This window comes from Artemia sp. Qi Xiang Cuo, chromosome 19 (genome assembly GCF_049724085.1).
Source record: "Artemia sp. Qi Xiang Cuo chromosome 19, ASM4972408v1, whole genome shotgun sequence".
NCBI lineage: Eukaryota > Metazoa > Arthropoda > Branchiopoda > Anostraca > Artemiidae > Artemia > Artemia sp. Qi Xiang Cuo.
The window spans coordinates 57,560,155-57,582,372 of record NC_142812.1 but is presented as its reverse complement, the minus strand read 5'-3'; the positions used below and the strand labels follow the sequence as shown (position 1 = coordinate 57,582,372).

General features: G+C 36.1%; 1 protein-coding gene across 2 annotated transcripts in view; it reads left to right on the top strand.

Annotated features, from left to right (window-relative positions):
- Nucleotides 1-22,218, top strand: part of LOC148941043 (kelch domain-containing protein 4) — a 70,960-nt gene that overhangs the window by 29,659 nt on the left and 19,083 nt on the right. For both annotated transcript variants that reach the window (XM_089105254.1, XM_089105253.1), the window contains 4 exons: nucleotides 2,135-2,284; nucleotides 4,319-4,534; nucleotides 7,332-7,421; nucleotides 21,771-21,835. In XM_089105254.1, coding sequence (XP_088961380.1) covers nucleotides 2,135-2,284; nucleotides 4,319-4,534; nucleotides 7,332-7,421; nucleotides 21,771-21,835 — 521 coding nt within the window. The remainder of the gene's footprint in view (nucleotides 1-2,134; nucleotides 2,285-4,318; nucleotides 4,535-7,331; nucleotides 7,422-21,770; nucleotides 21,836-22,218) is intronic.

Below are 22,218 nucleotides of genomic sequence, written 5' to 3'. Positions count from 1 at the left end.
ATAACCCTTGCCCTTAAGACTGTGTTGGGGTTGTCCTGCTCAAAGGTATATTTTCCTGAACTTTAACTGCGTGAAACAAAATGGCTATCTAAAAATTTTGATCGGATGTGTTTGGGGAAATGGTGGGCGTGGAAGGGGTGTTAGTTGCCTTCCAATTACTTTCGACTATTAAAAAGGGCACTAGCCATTTCAATTAATAATCAAATGAGCCCTTTTTGAAGTTTCTACGACAACGCGTTCTCTAAAAACCTTGTATGCCTTCAGGGCATAACTTACAACCCTTTCCTTGAGGGCTGTGGGGGAGTTCCTTCCTTAAAAACATAATTCATATCTGGAAATCAACTATGCTGAACAAAATGAGTATTTAACAATTGTGATTGGATGTGTTTGGGGAAAAGGTGGTCTTAAAAGGGCGGTTACTTGCCATCAAATTGCCTTCGACTATTAAAAAAGGCACTAGATCTTTCAATTTCTAGTCAAATGAGCTCTTTTTCAAGTTTCTACGACAAAGATTTCAATAAAGACTTATATGCCCCCAGGACATAACTTATAACCCTTGCCCTGAAGACGGGGGTGGTTGGAGTGTCCTGCTCAAATGTATAATTTCGTGAACTTTAAACTGCGTGGAACAAAATGGCTATCTAAAAATTCTGATTGGATGTGTTTGGGGAAATGGTGGGGGTGGAAGGGGTGTTAGTTGCCTTCCAATGACTTTCTACTATTAAAAAGGGCACTAGCCATTTCAATTTCCAATCGAATGAGCCCTTTTTGCAGTTTCTATGACAACACGTTCTATGAAAACCTTATATGCCCCCAGGGCATAACTTACACTCCTTGCCCTGAGGGCTGTTGGGGGGTAGTCATCCTCAAAGACCTAATTTCCAGAACTTACAACTGCGTTGAATAAAATAGCTATCTCAAAATTTTGATTGGATGTGTTTGGGGAAAAATTGGGCGTGAGAGAGGGGTTTGTTGCACTCCAATCACTTATGTGTTTCGGAAAATGGTGGGTACGGAAGGGGTGTTAGTTGCCTTCCAATCACATTCGACCATTAAAAAGGGCACAAGCCATTCCAATTTCCAATTGAATGAGCCCTTTTCGAAGTTTCTACGGCAACCTCTTCGATACGAAGTGCCCTACTCTAAAGAAGAAAAAAAAGATAAATAATACATTGTGCCAACATCGTTCTTATATGGCCTCAGGGCATAACTTAAAACCCTTGCCCTGAGGGTTGTGGGGGAGTGTCCTCATCAAAAATATATATTCTACCTGAAAATCGATTCCGCTCAACTAAATGGCTATATCAAAATTCGGAGTGGTTGGATGGGGGGGAATGCTGGGCGTGGGGGGCGGGGCTAGTTGCACTCCAATCACTTTTGACTATTAAAAAAGGCACTAGCCAATCCAATTTCCAATCGAATGAGCCCTTTTCGAAGTTTCTACGACAAATCCTCCGATAAGAAGTGCCCGGGTATGGAGAGAAATAAAAATACATCGTGCCAACATCGTTCTTTACTTAGGCAGCGCTATTGTGCTGCCTATGATTATTGCACTTTCACTTAAATTTTGAGAGCAGAATCAGTGTTATAAAATGAGAATTTATGTTACAAAAGTACACTGAAACTGGTTAGTTTTAACTTAAGCAATAAATTGCAGATACAAGCTACAGAAGGAAGTATAGAAAAAAACGTGTAAAAATGAAGACTGAAAAACTGAGATACAAAGTACCCCGTGATTTATTTTGCAAGTAGGTACGACACAAGAAAAGATAAATAATTAAAGATTTGAAGAAAGTATCTGACTACATAGGACAGGAACGTAAGACAGAAGCAGGCTAGCCTACCGCGACAGATAAGCCTGTGTAGTATTAAGTAAGAATTCGAAATATTTTGTGTGAGATCGAAAATGTTTTCTTGCAGAAAATCACGATTTTTCGTATGAAGTAAAATTAAAAAAATAATTGGAAAAAATTGGATTTGTGTGAACTCCATATTATGGTAAAAAAAAATCTTAAGTTGCCTATCCAAGAGTTAATGTCTGTCTGGGGAGTCCACAGAACGTACCTAACTGAAGAAACGCCACTGAAGGCGTAAGATTTAACTTTCAGTCTTCTAAAATTAGTTTTTCCCTTAGGAACACCGCCCATTGGAAGGTCTGGATGTTTGATGGTTCCTTTAAGTGAGGGAAAAATTATGATTTATGGTGGTTACAGCAAGACTAAAGTAAAGAAAGATGTTGATCAAGGCACTGTTCATCAAGATGCGTACCTCCTCTCACAAGAAAGTAAGCCTTTATTTTACTGAATTTAAGAGGTTAATTTTTTAAGTAACAAGGCACTATATCGCAGGTTATAAAAGAGGCGGCAAAAAAAAAAAAAAAAAAAAAAAAAAAAAAAAAAAGTTTGGATGAATATTGTCTCTCTTCCCTTTATAATTTTGGAATTTAGGGTTTGTTTCGACATATGCGGGTGCTGAGTAACGTAGGATGTTTGGCAGTCAGTTCGTAGAAATTGAGCTTGAAAGTGAAAAGGTTTTGGATGGCAGTTAGGGTTATGCAATTAGGGAAGTTTTACTGGATGAAGGATATTCTTTCAGAGTTGGGATGTTTTTACTTTGGTTCAGTTTTAAGTTGGTCATCGGGAAGGAAGCTTGAAAATTTTTTTTGGTTATATTTTTATATTTGTGGGTGTTGATTTGTTCATAAATATTCCACAGGTGTCACTACATAGGGGTATGCCATATTGTTCTATGGCATGGCGCGCTCATTTTGCCTGGGAAATGAAATTTAAGCGCCGAAACATATATAGGCAATGAGTTTTCATCTCAGGAGCCCTGATATGTGGTGATTACTTGGGGAATATTAAATTTTGTAGACTTAAGGTGCTATGGGTTGGTTCCGGGACAATGACTTACACTTATTATCGCTGATTTTTCTCTATTTTGGACTTGATTTTCGAATTATCGGGTTGGATGTACTGTTTTGTCTTAGGTGATTGATGGATGGGTAAGGTCTAGACTTTTTTTTTTTTTTTTTTTTTTTTTTTTTTTTTTTTACCAAGTAATTACCTGTAATACATTATATAGTTAAATAGGGAAGTAGAACTTTCACTTTGCGATCAGGTACCGCTCCTCTTAAGTCTCTATCACCATTCGTTCTGTAAAAAGAAGGTATCTAGAAAAAAAATTAATAACGCATGAGACAGACGTTGCTCTTTACTAATTCAGCGCTACTGCGTTGACTCTCGTAAAACACATCTGTGATATATTTTTTTTATGTTTTATGTGTGCATAGTGAAATAGCTTTCTTGAAACCGGAAGGTGTCATAACATCTAACCTTCAGGAGCACTAACGTCAGGATATCAACAAAATCCGTCATAACATCGATAAAAAATCCGTCAGAACCACTAACCATCACAACATCGACAGTCATAACATTGACACGTCAGTTCATCGACAGTCACAATCGCTACCCGTCAGAACGTCGACAGTCATAACATCTAAAATCTTAAACTTTAGTTTTTCGGGGTTAAGGGAGAAAAGGTACCTAGGTTAGGTTACGTATTTAATATATGCTATGCTTTACTCCCCCCCCCCTGATGTACAAATATATAGCTGAAATTTGAAATTTGTTTGTAAACTATTATATACTTGTTACTTTTATATAAACTTATATTTTTTTTTACATAACGAAAATCTGTCAGAATCACTAACCGTCAGTACGTCGACAGTCATAACATCTAAAAAATTTTAGATGTTATGAGATGTCGTTGTTATGACTGTCGACGTTCTAGTCGACAGTTAGTGGTTCTGACGGATTTTCCTTGTCGACGAAATAACGTTTAGTGCTTGTGACGGTTGTTCGAAAGGGTAGAACCCCCTTGAAACTTTGATATGAGGGTGTTGAGTGGGGAATGGGGTTGGGTACACTTCAGTCACTTAATGTATAAAAAAGACCTCAGGGTTTTTACTTTTTGATTGAATAATGCCCCTCCTAAATTTAAAACCGTCTGTTCCATACGAATTGACCGGGGAAAAATAAAATAAAAATAGAAGATAAATAATAGGAAATAGAAAAGATATATGGAGACGTCATTTGGGTGAATTCTCTCTTTCTTCCCCCAAATTTTTTGAAAAATGCACAAATATGTGCCAAGAAGAATATCTTAATTTAGCGTGTTAATTGGATTTTAATCATGTCTGACTTTGGGCTCTAGGGATGCCGTTGGACATCTCCTTCTTCCCCCAAATAAAAAGAAAGAAAGAAGAAGAAGCTGAAACAGTATGTAAGATGGACTTGTTTTTTCTTCTTTTTTTCAGAAACTGACACAACAGGTCTTAAATGGAAGTGGCAATCCTTGAAACCCTTAGGAATACGACCTTCTAAAAGGACCGGAATGTCTGTAGCTGTTGGTTCAACTAGAGCGTTTGTTTTTGGTGGAGTTTTCGATGAAGAAGAAGACGAAGAGTCAATTTCATCTGTTCTATTTAGCGAAATTTATACTATTGATTTTGACAGCCAACGATGGAACCAAGGTAAAAGAAGTTTTATGTTATTGAATTTTTAGTTGTGGCGCTACTACTTTATTAATTCTACTTATTTATTTATTAGATATCAGTTATTAACAAAAAACTTAACATAATCAATTCACATCACCTCCAAACGCTACGGAAAGTTTGGAGGAGAAATAATTAACCAAATCTGGAAAATAAAAATTAGTCTATATTTCATATAAATTAATTTTATATAATATATATTATAATATGTATATATATCCAGGATTATTTTTTTGGAGGGGGGGGGAGGGTGTACTAATTTTTTACTTTTTTTTTGGGGGGGGGGGTTACTAATTTTTGACTCAGTTTTCGAATAGTTTTACTGATTTTTACCTAGTTTTTATTAATTTTTGACTTATTTTTGACTCGGTCGAAATTTTTTTTTTTTTTTGGGTGGGGGGGGGTTCAAACCGGGTAACCCCCCCCTGGATACGGCCTTGTATATATGATATAATATATTTATACAATATAATATAAATAACATTTAATTTCAAAATATAAATTAATTTATAACTTCAGAGAGGGTTAAAAAAAAAACAAAAAACAGAACGACATCATGATATACCCTGCTACCACTAACACCGAACACTCAACTCCTTCTTTAAAACATATCAATCAAATTTAAAATACTAATATTAATGGTTTAATAACATTTTATTCTATCATTTATATAGCCTTTTAACTTAATCATTAAATTCATATTTACAAAACAATCCATTTTTCAACAGCTTTTAAATTCACTTACATCACAACTACTTTTAATATCCCCATCTAACGCATTCCATAATTTTGCCCTTCTAGAAACAAGGGAAAAACCCGACCTTGATGTACCCAAATTATTAATATAGCCTTTATTCATCAACCTTTTGCCATGGGAATGAACCTCATTAATGGTTGTGAACACACTTAGAAAAGAAGCAGACTTACTTTATATACATGAAAACACCAGTATAAAAATCACGGAGAAAAACCACTTAATGCACTTAACGTAATTAATTAACGCAATTAACGTATTAATTAACGCAATTAACGTAACCACTTAATGCACTCGCGACAGGATTCAGAAAGCATCGTTCAGAATCGACTAGTGTCAATTCTCGGTTTTAAACATTAGTCTTTATTATACGACAAAAAAAGGAAAAAAAACGAATAACGAAAAAAATAGTTAAGAAAAAGACAAAACCAAACGAGATCGGTTTTCAGTGGATTTGCTTCATACTCAGTTATATTTAATTACCACTCTGTAATTTCCAGAAAAATTCGGAAATCTGGAATTTAAAGACAGTTAATACAAACATTTTTCATACAATTTTTTTAATACTGTCACTGGACAGAGTACTTAAAACTATTCTGAGACCCTATTCTTAGAACTATCCCATGGAAAACATAATGAAATATTGCCTGATCCTTTTAAAGCACCCACGCTTCAAAATCAAACTTAATAATTGGCGTCACAGTGGTATTCCAGTCTTAGTTCTGAGCTTGTTCTTAAAAAAACTCATAACTACGGAAAAATCACTGAGAGCCTATTCCACTTTTTACTTATTCATTGCAGCCACCTTTCTTGCATATAAAACAAAGGTAAAGAATGGCAAAACAATGGCAAGTAAAAACAAAGGTAAAGAATGGCAAAACAAAGGCAAGTAAAAACAAAGGTAAAGAATGGCAAAACAATGGCAAGTAAAAACAAAGGTAAAGAATGGCAAAACAAAGGTAAAAGAATGGCAAAACAAAGGCAAGTAAAAACAAAGGTAAAGAATGGCCAAGAAAGGCTAGTAAAAACAAAGGTAAAGAATGGCAAAACCATGGCAAGTAAAAACAAAGGTATAGAATGGCAAAACAAAGGCAAGTAAAAACAAAGGTAAAGAATGGAAAAGAAAGGCTAGTAAAAACAAAGGTAAAGAATGGAAAAACCATAGCAAGTAAAAACAAAGGTAAAGAATGACAAAACAGGCAAGTAAAAACAAAGGTAAAGATTGGCAAAACAAAGGCAAGTAAAAACAAAGGTAAAGAATACGGCATTGGACTTCATAGTGCCAAACGGCTAATCTCTGTTTTATGGTCCTTCCTTCCTCTCTACACTTTGTCAATATTTATTCCTTGCCTTATCCCTTGGTGTTTTTTTTTTCATTTTCTTCAGCGCATTAATTTCCTTTACTTTGTTCCTCATGTAGACAAATTCGCAGGGTGGGGGCCTTTGTACGGGGGGCCCTTGAAACTTTGACATGTGAATGATTTTTTCTATAATTGTATTAAAGAGAAGTATATTTATTGTAACCGACCCCTAATTTGGTAACCGGTTTTAGGCGGCTAATTCGGTTTTAGTCACCGACCCCTAATTCGGTAATCAGCGCTTTGTATCTCATAATGGTAAGATATGAAAATTTGCTGAAGTAACAAAGGTAAAAGGTAAAGAATACGACACTGGACTTAACCATTCCTACCAGTCGTGCTTGCCTCCGTTTCATGACCCTTCAGCCAGGAAGGGCTATGGAGGAAGGGGTACAGCAATCCTGTGCTTTCGCACACACTTCCTGTTTACCCTCTCTAGATTTCTCCAGGCACCTGTTTAGACCCGGGTCAACACTGACTGAGCTTACAGAGTGACGGCACTGACCTTGTCATGCCTAGACAAGTAGATCTATCCAATTAGTCACTTTTTTCATTATCGTGCTCCTACGCTTTGACTACATTTTTAATCTTAAGGAAAAATTTTAAGTGTGTTTTCTCTAGATAATCTTTTTGATAAGTGCCATTATAGAATTTTAATTTTTAGTTCAATTAACTGGAAAGAGAGAGGCAGCCATCAAGCCTCGAAGACGAAAAAATGTAAAGGCTGGTGAAGAAGAAGACGGAGAATCAGAAGGTAAAGTTTCAAGATTGAATTAGATAGCCGTTCTTTCGTATGATTATTTTGAAAATATTTTTCCAAAAATAAACTTAAGACGAGCGGAAATAAATTTATAATAACTAAAACTTAAAGGGAGCAGAAAATAAATAAATGAAACACAAAATCCACATAACTTAAAATGAATAATCACGTCCAGCATAAATATTTCAGTTACAGCTCTGGACGACTAAATGTATCCTAAAACAAACAAAAATCAAAATGAATAATCAAGTCAAACTTTAATTATAATTTTCACACTCCTTTTTCTAGTGCTTTAGGGTCCTCTTGACCGGAGGATTTAAGGATACAAGTTTGTATCCAATAACAAACAAATTTTTGTCCTTTTATTGCTCCCCCCCCTTTTTGGGGGAACGTGCCTCTAATTTTTTTTTATGTTTCTTTCAGCCCAGGAAGGGCTGAAAGATCAGATCTTCGATCTGATCAGAAACAAAAAGTTTTTTGCCCCTTCCTTTTTCCTTTCCAGCGAAATATTTGGTTCTTTTAGCCCAGTTAATGATTCTAGAACGTTTCAAGGAAATTGAAAAAAAAGTTTGTTAGACTACTTTCTGACCCCATATTTAGATGTCTGTATCCCAGCTAAAAAAATTGGCCCTTTTTAGTTACTATCTTTTGGGTTGCAACTACAACTTGGACTGCGACTATGAACACTACTACTACTATTGAACTAAATCAAAAGAGTTAATATGCATTCAGGTTTTTAAAATGGCATAGATAAAATATCTCGGGAACGGAACAGGGTATTAAGTTGATGCTTTCAGGGAAAGTAGAGGAGGACGTAAAACTAAATCAAATTACACTGTGTGTATCGTGATTGTCAAAAGGGCGTCTCTGCAGTATCCCAGGAACAGCTAAGAGTAATAACTTGGAACTTTAAAGATATATTTTGAGGATGGTGCACTAAATCCACAGACACCATGTGCTGGTTGTCAAAAGGGTGTATCTGCGACGTCTCGGAAATGGCTAAGGGCATTTAGTTGAAACTAATAGGGTATATTGAGTAAGATGTCGAACTAAGTCTAAAGACACTACGTTCATCCAGGTTGTCAAAAGGACATATCTTCAATATCTCAGGAGTGGCTAAGGGTATTAAGCTGAAATTTTCAGGGACATCAAAGGTACTAAATACATCCAATGTTGTAAAAAGCGTGTATCTGCGACATACCAGGAATGTCTAGGGGGGGGGGCGGTTCAAAATTTTCAGGACATTTTGAGGGAGGGGGAGGATGGTCGATCAGTATTTGTTTTTACTCAAGGTACATGGCGTAGGTCAAAATAGCTTCAGCCCTGTAGAAGCCCAAAGATTATGCGAATTTTCAATCTGTTTATTTGAATAATATTTCCCGTAACCATCCATCCGAATTTGTATAGGGTAACGACTATTGAAAGTTGCTGCAATTTTTTTTTTGTCAAAAATGTAAATAGCAAGCCAAAATCTTTATTCTTCTGGAGAAAAACCAAAAATAAAGTTTTACAAATATTCCTTTCATAAACCGGTAAAAAATCATGTCAACTAAAAATGGGTCGTATCCAGGATTATTTTTTCGAGGGGGGGGGGTTTAAAAGGTTAAAAAAAAAACAACTAAAAACTGCACCAACAATTTCTGTTACGTTCATTTTTGTTTCTTTTTTACAAGTCGGACAAACTTTTCAGGGGGGGAGGGGGCCAAACCCCTTAATCCCCCCTTGGATACGGCTTTAACAGAAACTATTTTTTAAACGGTTTTCTACAAACAAAGTTAGTCAAAAAAAAGTAGAGGTACATTCAACTAAATAAGAGCAGGGATAAAGTCAGATAATAGTTCAACCGTAAAACGAGTAAAATTCATTTCAGCAAGTAAATGAAACCCAAAATGAACTGAATTTGGAATAAATAGTTTAGTAAAGGAAATTCAAAACGAACTGAAGTTGGAATAAATAATCAAGTCAAACTTACAACAGACAGAATCTGCCACAAATAATAGTGGAATTAACGCCTCCTGTGCCTTCTAGAAGCCCTAACGTTATTTGTGCTTCACTGAAAGCGTTGATAACGTTAATAAATTTAAAATTTCTGTGATTTTCTAGAATTTATATCGGTATATGTTAAACTGTGAATCTTAGTTTTTTTCAATGATCCTGGTTATTACGATGATTTTTGTTCTTTTTTTTGTTGAAGTTTTGATAAATAAAAACACCCAACTCGAAAATAATGTTTTTTGTAAAGCGCAAATCGCCTTGTGAAAGCAAGAATGTCGTAACTGACACTCTTAGTCAAAATTGAGCTCTGGACCCTACCAGAGTTATTTTTACGAGCTTTTTAATGGTGTAGTTCGTTTTGTTGTATGATGCCTCCCGGCTGAGTAAATTAAAAATTCAGCTTTATCGGAAGTGCGTGTTTTTCACTTTTGTGAAATCGGAAATTGTCGCAACTGAACGGAGGATTGACCTCCGGTCAGTTACGACATCAAATGAACAAAGTTTGTTCATCAAATGAACAAAGTACTGGATTTTTAGCACGCTTCTAAGACCTATAAATACGCTAATGGTCCATTTTCCAAAGTTAAGCAACTTCAGTTAAACAAGGCCACTCATAGAGAGTCAGTTACAAACTGTCATTTTCTGACGAATCAGTCTCTGAAATAAACATTGCTATAGAGGGTAAACTTAAGGCAAGGAAAGTCGAAGTTTCTGAAGTTGTATTATAATCATGTATTTAAATTCAGTTTAAACGACCAAAGTAGTACAAAAAGGTAGAAACGCCACGTCTGAGCCTTAAGATAAGCCTTGGCTATTCCTGAGGAAATATTGATGAAAAATTGTCGTAACAAAATGGAAAAGGAAGCATAGCGCTCTCTACACTTTTGTCGTAATTATTTTAGTAGCAAAAAAGGGCGGGCTAAACTGTCGTATCTGTTTTTGTTCGACATTTTGACCTAGTAGTTCTCGTCAAACAGGACCAAAATTCTACCAAGAGATTTCCCTTACTAGTGGCTTTAAATTGGCTTTTCATCCATTTTCTATCTACCATACGTTCAGCTCTACAAAAACTGTTTTTTTCAATTGCGTTTTTCTCAGAATCTTAAAAAGTGTGGTTACAACTAGACCCCGGCGCTGCGCCAATGAGGGAAAACCGGTGGCGGTGGGGCCAAAAATAGCGCGCCGCGCCGCCGGCGCGATCAGTGTTGACCGCAAACATTAATGTTTTCATCAGTCTTTCTCAAATCACAGCTTAAATTTACAACAGATTCCAGCCTATTCATGAGTTCAAAAATTCACCAGTCGCTGGCTGGAAACTGGTCTTCTTCGTTATTCATGAAGAGAAGTAGAAATCTGGTAGAAACGAAATGGATGTGGCGTTTCAGAACCCTTGCATAATACGAGTAGTTGAAATATCTATTACCTATGTATTCTTAACATTAATAATTATCAAAATTAATAGTTTTTTTCATCGAGCATTACTGCATACAAAATTTCAAATACCGTATCACAAAACTCGTCAGTTATCTAGGTAAAAACCTTGAACATAATTTTGAACCTAAAAGGTTGATTTTTTCATAATGCTCTTTGCCTGTATCTGTTTTGTCACATTTAAAACAGTTGAAATGGGTGACTATGATATTGATTGTTTTTTTACTCTTTTGGATTCCTAAGAAGCCTTCTTGTATCAAAAACTGGTTTTCAATAACCATTTAAAAAAAATGCATTTTAAAGTTTTTTTTGGCTTTTTATAGAATATATGTCATGTAGGCTAAGGCTGAACTGCTGCTTTTTTATTGCTTTTGGCTGCTCTTTTGGATATCATTCATTTTTTCTTTTGGGGATTCATTCCAAATTATAAACTGATAAATACCTAATATCAGTCAAATTATAAACTGCATCTAAAAGGATTAAATTTATCAAATTGAAAAATACATGATGAACACTTTACATGAGAACACTTTAATTACAATGACACAAAAAACACTTAATAGTTTATTCGCTATGAAGAAAAATGAAGTGCCAGCTGTTTTCTTAGGTAAAAAATGAAAATCTCATCCGTTTTAAGTGTAATTAAATGAAATAATATGCAGACTGAAGTAGCTCCAGGAAGATGCTGAAATTTTCATCCTAGTTCGTCACTTTTAATCCAAGCAAAATATTATGACACTTAGTATCAGTTATTGAGTTTAAGCTTTGATTTCCAAATGCTCACAAGAATTACCAAATTTAAGCAAGTCGCAACAATAAGTCACCTGTGGCCAAAATACTCAAAGACTCCTCTTTTATCTTCACCCAGGCTCAAAGCTTCTGCTATGGTAATTTCCATGGAAATCTCCAAAGATTTTCTTTTTAAAATAGCTTTCAAGCGTAGTTAGGGGTATTTAGAATTTTTGCTTTTCTTCAAAGCTTTGAAAAAAGTGTTATAATATTCCAAATGTTACATTTGCGCATACTTTTGGTAATCATTTGTGGGGTGATCGAATTTTCTAAACAACTGTAGATTCGTAAGAACGTTGCAACATCTAGTACCCTGAGGTCATAAGACTGTCAAAGACTCCTCCTTGAACCACCCAAATTTAAAGCTTTTATTATGACCTGGCCTTTTAATTTTACTTGGGCACTGGACCAAGGGCCGCCACTGTTACTCGAGCGCAACGTTAGGCGGGGAAGTCGATATCGCTTTTGTCACACCAATTCGTTTTAGTGTGAATCTGCCTGGTACTTATGAATGAATGTTTTCAAAGTAAACCCGTTTCATCAATAAGAAAAAAAACAGATTGGACGCATATGCCCCTTTCCCTTTGGACGATAAAACCATGCAAGTGCTGTATCAAGTATAACTCACGAAAATCTTGTTAATTTTGTCAACCTTTCAATTTTTTGGCATCCCTGCTTTCGATAAAAAATAAATCAAGGTACTATCACTTAAATATAATAACTCCCTATGCCCCCCCCTTCTGGATACCATCTTGATAGGATACCATCTCTGCTTTAAAAAAAATAATTAACTTATTGGCAACCCTGCTTTAAAAAAATCGAGGTATTATCATTTAAATGTGATAGCTCAATCCCCCCCTCCCCCCCTCTGGATACCACCTTGATAGAATGCCGTCTCTGCTTTAAATAAAAAATTCAACTTTTTGGGATCCCTGCTTTCAATAAACAAAATTTCGAGCTATTATCATTTAAATATAATAACTCTCTACCCCCCTTCCCCTCTGGATACCACCTTGATAGAATACCGTCTCAGCTTTCATTACAAAAATAATTTACTTAATAATTAACTAGGTCACGATATGGTTCAAACAAACACGTAAAATAACGTTAAGCAGCTTAGTGTTCCTCGAAAAAAAAAAATTGAGGGTATGAATAAAGAGGTACAAAGACAACAACAAAAATGTCGAAATTATTCAGATATACCTCGAATTATTGGAAAACTGAGTGATAGATTCGCCTTGGCATTCCATAAGATCCAAAGAATCAATTAAAAGGGAGCGCACACAAAAGCCAAATAAGGCCAGTAGCCTATGAGCAATCGTAAAATACCCAAGACAATGAACAAGTCCTTATTGGGGGCCCTGGGTCTATCCATGTAGTTGAATGGTGCACTAGGTAATTTTATATCGTTTTCTTGCCTACCATTCAAAGGAAAAAAAATAATTATCCTTTTGGCCTATCTGTTTTCAATAAAAAAAAATGAGATATTATCATCTTAATATGAGCGCCCCCTATCCCCCCCCTATTGGGAGTACCTTAAAATTTATTTATGAGGCAAATTTTTGGGGTAGATTCCGTTTCAGCCTAAAAGTTCCCAACCTTGTACATAGCTTAGTCAATAGCTAAAATTTGTCTCAGTCGAAGGTTGTTTTTTTTTTTTTTGGGGGGGGGGGTGAAGATGTTCCAGAAAGAAGATTGTATTTTCTATCAGGCGTTCAATAATTGAATATTTTATCTAAAAACAGCAAAAAAACAAAAAAAAATCTGCAAACTTACAATTCATTTGTAGAAACAATCTGTCGGCTGTCAATTTCAAAATCCAACAAAAGGCTGAAGCTGTATAGTAGTGAATGCGTTCTATAATTCTATTCAACTTGAAAATAAAATTCTTGACTGCGAATGATGTAAGAAATAGCAATTGGGAAACTGCATTCGAAATGATTTAAACTCATTTCATAAAGACGATACTTTTTTTTGTCAACATATGAAGAACTGCGTATATTGCAATGTTTGCAATAACATATTGCATCTGTCTGGTTTTTTATGCAAAGTAACAAAAGAAACGAAAATTAATGAACAAGAGAGTAGTGAAGAATTATGGTATGTAAAGTAATATTTGGCAGGGAAAGTTAGTGGTAATAAATCGCTAGGGGTGGCACCGTGATTACGTGATTTTTGGGGATTCGGGGAACCAAATTTTATTTCGGGGTGACGCATAGATTTTCGGGGAAATACTCGAAAATTCGGGGATAGTGCAGGCCCTGCTTGATTTTTAATCAGAAAAATCGAAATACTAAACCACACAAGAAGGAAAAGCTCAGACTTTGCGGTTGACGCAATAAAAATTGCCGCAAAATTAATTTAAAGTCGACCGAACGCCGCCGCCTTTACCGGCGGTGGCGTGCCTGCGGCGCGCCGGTGGCGTTACGACACTTCGGCGGCGTTCGACCGGGCCTCTCGTCGGCGGCGTTCGGTTGATCCGCCGGCGCGGCACCGGGGTCTAGTTACAACATTCTTGCTTTCACAAGGCAAAATGCCATTCTGGTCTTTAGAAGGCATTGGGGGCGTTTGCTCTACTCTTGTTGGTGGTAATTTTGTTCGTTCGAAGTTTAACTTAATTGCAAGTTTGGTTCGTTTTGGGTTTCATTTACTTATAGATAAGGATTGGTGTTCATTTCACGCTTGAATTTTTACTTGACTTTATTTCCACTCGTCTTTTGTTTAATGTAGCTCTTTACTCCTCTTTGAAAAACATCTTTTGTGGAATTGTTTTTTTGTTGTACATCAAGGCGCGGTGAAAAGCCGGCCTATGAAGTACCAGTATCAGAATACAGAAATACAGTTTCAACAGTGTGAGCCAACTAATATTTCGTCTGCATCGGTTTTTAAGTCCTTCGGCAAAGGTACCAAATATACAATGATCAGAATTTTCTGAAGCAGAAGCACCGAAATTGGGCCAAGAATTTCTTATTCCTAGTTTAACTTGCTAGTGCTAGTGTTCCTTGTTTCTGGCCCTGGCAATGTAATCAAAATCAGGTAATCAAAGCCTTGACCTTTTTTTACTTTATTTAGTGCAGTATTCATGCCAGTCATAATCGAAAAATCGACGATTTACGAACTTTATTCACTTTGACACATAGTGGCGCCTCGTCACTCTCTGACAAAAAGGCCACCAGATGGCAATGTTGTGACGTTGCCGGAAACCACCTACAGACGCGCACGCAGAGGTAAGCAGTGAGGAAACAGGAAAAAAGGGCATTTTATCCCAGTGCATGTTTGAGATCTGTCGACCAAATTGAAGACTAAACAAAAAGTTAGACTACGGTTGCTCGTAAAAATAAACTGTCAGACGTATCATGATACCAACTCTTACACCGTGGTATTCTGATGTGACTGTTTCTACTGATTCCGGTGAAACTCCTCCTGTCTTATGTCCTGAACTCCTGTCTGCCAAACCGCAACTTCCCTCTGTTCTCATGACCAACGTTCGCTCCTTGACTAACAAGATGGACGAACTAGAAGTCTTCTTACGAGGATCCAGTGTATCTATTGCAATCAAGAATGAATGTTGGATATCACAAATGATACCAGATATATCAAAGGCTACACTTTTTTTTACACCTGCCGTGATAGAGGCCTAAGTCTCAGAGGCTGTGGTGTTCGACTGTGTTTTTGTATCGACCTCCCATCCAAAATGCTAAGTGCCTCCAGTGACTCTTGCAGTGAAGTAGTCTGGGCTGAATGTAAGCCTTCCCATCTGCAGAAGAAGTTCTTGAGCCTGGTAGTGGCATCTGTCTGTTGCCCTGAAAGTGCCAAAAACAGAAAGGTGCTTGTGATTCACTTGCAATCCTGCCTTGATAAGTTTCGACGTGCATATGCGGCTCCTGCCTTTATTGTTAGAGGCGACTTCAACCAGACCAACAAACAGTCGCTATGTAATGCGCTTGATCTGATACAAGTTGTGAACATTCTCACCCATCAAAGTGGCAGTACCTTAGACCTGATATTTACCAGTGCACTTTACGGAAGGAATATAAATGTTTTTACTTTTATAACTTTAATAAATCAAATAATATTAACATTTGTTTACTGAAACCATTACATATATATTAAAATGACAATGCACATTCATTTGTGTTGTTTTTTCAGTAAAGTGCAAATTATGTTCTGCCCTGGGGAAGGCATATGGGTTTTGAGCGCTACTCATGTTAATTTCTGCTCGTTTTGAGTTTGACTCGGTTATTTATTGTAATTTCTGTTCGTTTTGGGTTTCATTTATTTATCGATGGTGATTTGTGCTAGCTTCACGCTTGATAGATTATTTGATTTTACTTTTGCTCATTTTTGGTTAAACGGAGTTCTTCACTTTTCTTTGAAAAACTTACTTTGTGGAAAAAGTTTTTTTAAAATTAATTTCTGTTCGTGTTATATTAACATAGTCTTTTCAGGGAAAAAGAAAATAATGCTTTAAATCTTTTCGTTTTTTAAAACTTTATAGTTTGGCCTGCTATTTGTATGCTGGAGAAAAATTTTCAGCAATTTTTAACAACATACACCCTTTTAAAAATCTGGATACAAATAGTACTGTTTAATTTAGTTTCATACCTTCTCTAGTTGACCTGAAATGGAAAACATTATACCATTTGCAAAAAAAATCTTTTTACTTTCTTTGATTGCATAGATTCACTTACGCTGTTTGTATTTGGTTACTTTTTATGTGCAGAAGCAGCCTCGAAAATATGAAAATAATTCCCTCAATGGTTCTTGGGATACTGCTCAAATGTCTTATTTAGAATTAGCATTAACACAGTTCATTTTGATTTAATCTTAAGGCAACATTTAGTTTAAACATAATGGGAGGGTGGGCGTGGGAGGAGGACTAGTTGCTCTCCAATCACTTTTGACTACTAAAAAGGGCATTAGCCCTTTCTATTTTCAATTGAATGAGCCCTTTTCGAAGTTCCTAAGACCACTCCTTCGATAGGAAGTGCCCTGGTCTAAAGAAAAAAAGAAGAAAAAATAATAATATATTGTACCCACATCGATTTTTACTACAAAAATGTCAAGCCTTCCAATAACTTTCGACTATTAAACAGGGCACTAGCCCTTTTAATTTCCAACTGAATGAGCCCTTTTTGATTTTATACGACAACGCTTTCTATAAACACTTTGTATGCCCCCAGGGTATACAGTAGCCCCGAAAGTTTTAACATAATACCCTCAGTCGTTCTTGGGATACTGCTGAGATGCCTTATTGAGGATTAGCATTAATACAGTTCATTTTGATTTAATCTTAAGGCAACATTTAGTTTAAACATAAGGGGCAAATGGGAGGGTGGGCGTGGGAGGAGGACTAGTTGCTCTGCAATCACTTTAGACTAATAAAAAGGGCATTAGCCCTTTCTATTTTCAATAGAATGAGCCCTTTTCGAAGTTCCTAAGACCACTCCTTCGATAGGAAGTGCCCTGGTCCAAAGAAAAAAAATAATAATACATTGTACCCACATCGATTTTTACTATGATTAAATAAAAAAAACAAGTTTTTTAAATTGAAAGTAAGGAGCGACAATAAAACTTAAAACGAACAGAAATTATTCCGTATATGAATAGGGATGTCCCCTCCTCAATACTTCACCCGTCTCGCAAAAGTATGGAAGTTTTCTAAAAAATAAATTTGTGATAACTTGGAAAATTGAATCGTACAGAGTGAGGCGGGGTGGACAGGCCCGTATCGGGCCTATAAGGACTCAGGTCGGGGCAGGGTCTTGGTTAATGTCGCTCCTTCCTTTCAGTTTAAAAAACTTTTTTTTTTATTTAATTTTTGAACGTTTTTGAATAAATGCAGGTTTTGATCTTGGCTCACCGTACATGAATAATTAAAACAAAATTTTCATATTAATTTACTTTTATTTAGTTAAATGGCTTTCTCGAAACTTGTTTAATTATATTTAAGAACGTTTTTATTAGTAATAAATATACGTAACTTACGAATTAACTTACGTAACGAACTTCTATATTCATATATTTTTAATTTGTTTATTAGGGGTTCGCCCCCTAGTTAATACCTTGCTCTTTAAGCGAAAGTTCGAATTTTGTTCCAATTCTTTAAAAATGACCGCTTAATCACTAAGGCCGTTAATTAGAATAAATAGCTCTTATGAAAGTACTAAAAAATCTTTGGCTTACAGAGCGAGGTATTGACTAAGGGGTGAACCCAATCATAAACGTAATATTTTCTGTTCGTTTGAAGTTTCGGTGTTGCTGCTATTGCAGTTGAAATAGTTGTTTTTTTATATTAAATTTCTGATCTTGCTTTAAATAATGCTGGGAAGTCCGGCGTCCCCTTCATAGCACTGTCCCTTCCCCTATGAAAACTTCCTTCATGGAAAGATCCTCCCACATAACCCCCGAACCGCCCCCCCCACAACCAGGAAAAATCTCCCCTGAAAACGTCTGTATACTTCCAAATAACCAATACTATATGTTAACATTGGGTAAAGTTCATAACTTTCAGCCCTCCCCCGGGAATTTAGGGGGATTAAGTCATCCTAAAAGACATACTTATTATATTTTCGAACATGCTGAACAAAATGGCTATTTCAAAATTTTGATCAGGTGACTGTGGGAAAAAAATGAGCGCGGGAGGGGGCCTAGTTGCCCTCCATTTTTTGGTCACTTAAAAAGAGCACTAGAACTTTTAATTTACATTCCAATGATCCCTCCCACGATATTCTAGGACCACTTGGTCAATAAGATCACCCCCGAGAAAAAAAAACAAAAAACAAAAAAACAAATAAACACGCACCCTTGATCTTTCTTCTGGCAAAAAATGCAAAATTCCACATTTTTGTAGATAGGAGCTTGAAACCTCTACAGTAGGGTTCTCTGATACGCTGAATATGATGGTGTGATTTTCATTGAGGTTCTATAACTTTTAGGGGGTATTTCCCCCTTTTTTCAAAAATCAGCCAAATTTTCTCAGGCGCCTAACTTTTGATAGGTACAATTAAACTTAATCAAACTTATATATTTGAAATCAGCATTAAAATCTGATTCTTTTGATGTATCTATTTGTATCAAAATACCGTTTTCTAGAGTTTCGGTTACCATTGAGCCGGGTCGCTCCTTACTTACAGTTCGTTACCACGAACTGTTTGAAAATGTCAAGCCTTCTTATAACTTTCGACTATTAAATAGGGCACTAGCCCTTTTAATTTCCAATTGAATGAGCCCTTTTTGAGTTTCTACGACATCGCTTTCTATAAACACTTTATATGCCCCCGGGCATAAATTTCAACCCTTACCCTGAGATCTGTGAGGGGGTTGTCATCCTCAAAGACCTAATTTCCAGAACCTTCAATTACGTTAAACAAAATGGCTGTCTCAAAATTTTGATTGGATGTGTTTGGGGAAATGGTTGGCGTCAGAGGGGGTTTGTTGCCCTCCAATCACTTCCGACTATTAAAAAGGGCATTAGCCCTTTCAATTTCCAATCGAATGAGCCCTTCTGAAGTTTCTACGACAAACCTTTCAATAAAAAACCTTGTATGCCCCAAGGCATAACTTACAATCCTTCACCTGAGGGCTTTGAGGGGGTTGTCATCCTCAAAGACATAATTTTTGGACCTTTCAACTGCGTTGAACAAAATGGCTATCTCAAAATTTTTATTGGATGTGTTTGGGGAAATGGTGGGTGTGAGAGAGGGTTTACTTACCATCCAATCATTTTCGACTACTAAAAAGGGCACTAGCCGTTTCAATTTCCAATCGGATGATTCCTTTTGAAGTTTCTACGACAACGCTTTCTATAAAAAAAAAACCTTATATGCCCCCAGGGCACAACTTACAACCCTTGCCCCGAGGCCTTTGGGGGGAGTTTAATCCTCAAAAACATAATTTCCAGACTTTTTAACTACGTCGAACAAAATGGCTATCTCAAAATTTTGTTTGGATGTGTTTGGGGAAATGAGAGGGGGTTGAGAGGGGTGTGAGAGGGGTGTTAGTTATCCTCTAATTACTTTCGACTATTAAAAAGGGCACAAGCCCTTCTAATTTCCAATCTAATGAGCCGTTTTTTAAATTTTTACAACATTGCTATCTATAAAAACCTTATATGCCCCTAGGCCATAACTTACAACCCTTGCCCTGAGGGCTCTGAGGAGGTTATCATCCTCAAAGACCCAATTTTTAAAACTTTTAACTACGTTGAACAAAATGGCTATCTAAAAATTTTGATTGGATTTTGGTGGGCGTGAGAGGGGGTTAGTTGCCCTCAAATGACTCGACCATTAAAAAGGGTACTAGCCCTTTGAATTTCCTATCGAATGAGCCCTTTTTCAAGTTTCTACGACAAAACTTTCAATAAAAACCTTATACGCCCCCAATACATAACACAACCCTTACCCTGGGGGCTGTGGGGGAAGTTTCATCCTCTTAGATATAATTTCCGGACCTTTCAACTACTTTCAACAAAATTGCTATCTCAAAATTTTGATTGGATGTGTTTGGGGAAAAGGTGGGCGTTAGAGAGGGGTTAGTTGTTCAGGGCTGTGGGGGTTTGTCATCCTCAGAGACCTAATTTCCAGAACTTTCAACCGCGTTGAACAGAATGGCTATCGCAAAATTTTAATTGTATGTGTTTGGGGAATAGGTGGGCGTGAGAGGGGGATTAGTTGCCCTCCAATCACTTTCGACTATTAAAAAGGGCACTAGCCCTTTCGATTTCAAATCGAATGAGCCCTTTTTGAAGTTTTACTACAAAGCTTTCTATAAAAACCTTATATGCCCCCAGGGCTTAACTACAACACTTGCCCTGAGGGCTGTGGGGGAGTGTCCTCCTCAAAAACATAATTTCTATCTGGAAATCAACTACGCTGAGCAAAATGGCTGTCTAAAAATTTCGATTGGGTGTGTTTGGGGAAATGGTGGGCGTGGAAGGGGTGTTAGTTGCCTTCCAATCACTTTCGACTTATAAAAAGGGCACAAGCCACTTCAATTTCCAATCGAATGAGCCCTTTTCGAAGTTTCTACGACAACCCCTTCGATATCAAAGTAATGAACCAAAAGTAAATAATACATTGTGCCCACATCGTTCTTTACGTTGGCAGCGCCATTGCGCTGCCTATCATTATTTCAGGAGTAATGATTTTGTATTTGTTTTGTTACATTTTGGACTTTAACATTTTTAGTTTTTGTTTTTTAGCTGCTCTTTTGGTTCTAATTTCCGAATGGTTTTTTCTTATTTCATCTCTACCGAAGACACTTCGCTGTTTTACAGTCAAAATATTCGTAAATGTTTCTTTCTTCCTTGTAGTTTTTTCTTGTCTTAGAAGTTCATTTTCTTTCAAAAAGTTTCTTTCAAAAAGTAATTAACATTAACTGCAGAAAGGGAAGACATTTCGTTGTTTTTTAGTCTAAATATTCATAAATGTTTCTTTCTTCCTTGCATTTTTTTCTTTTCTTAGAAGTGTATTTTCTTTCACTTCCTCCGTTTCTTGTTCTATACAATCGAATGTCGTCTATCTATTTATTAGTTTGTTTTATCTATACTTCAATTATATGTAGCTATTAATGTGAAATTTGTCTAATGGGAATAATTCCATTTATTTTGAATCCATTAGAATGAAAACAAACAATAAATATTATAAAAAATATTAGTTGTATAAACATTTGCATGTACTTTAATACGAGATAAAAATATTGAATATTTGTGAAGTCCAATGTACAAGTTTAACCTGAAAATAGTAAATTTTGTAAACAAGAAAAATTAATATTCGATTATTAATTCATTTCCCTGCAAGTTTTATTTGTGTGTGTGTGTGTGTGTGTGTGTTTGTGTGTGTGTGTGTGTGTGTGTGTGTGTGTGTGTGTATGCCAAAATTGATGCCTAATTTTGGAGGTGGTGTTTAGTAGGACTGGAATTTTGCCAAATTAATTGCAATTGGTTACTTTTTATTGAATAAAATAATAAATTGTAAGGTTTTATTGCATTTTATTGCAATTAATCTCTTACTTTGAGGTTTAAGGGTCCGGCTTCACGATGAGAAGGGCTCGGAAAAAATATTGAACGGGATCTTTGATAAGTTTTGTTTCAGTACGGTCCGATTGTTACCAAGTTATATTTTATAGAGGAATTAGAAGAAACTTCTGAGAAGCTGGAGCAGATGGTAGTTGAACAAGCAGAGCAAAAGAAGGTAAGATCAATTATTTTTATTTTATATTTATTATTTAATTATTACATTTTACAGTATTAATTTATAGAAGGTATCAAACACTTTATCGATTAACCGACTAGTTTTTTAATTCCTTTGAATTATTCTCATTTAATATTAATTGACTCAGTAGTTCTTGAATCATTTATTCAAAAATATAAATTAGTTAAAAAAAAAGTTATTTCCCTTAGGTCCAGTGTCACAATCTTTATGTATGAAGTAGAAACTGAAAGAAGAACTTCTGAAATTGAAGAAATTACTTTATTGCCATCATAAAATTAACACGATTACTCTGTCATAGCATCAACAGGCAAGAAAAAACAAGGGGTTGACTAGCCCCTTGTTCCCCTTAGCCCTGTTGTAGC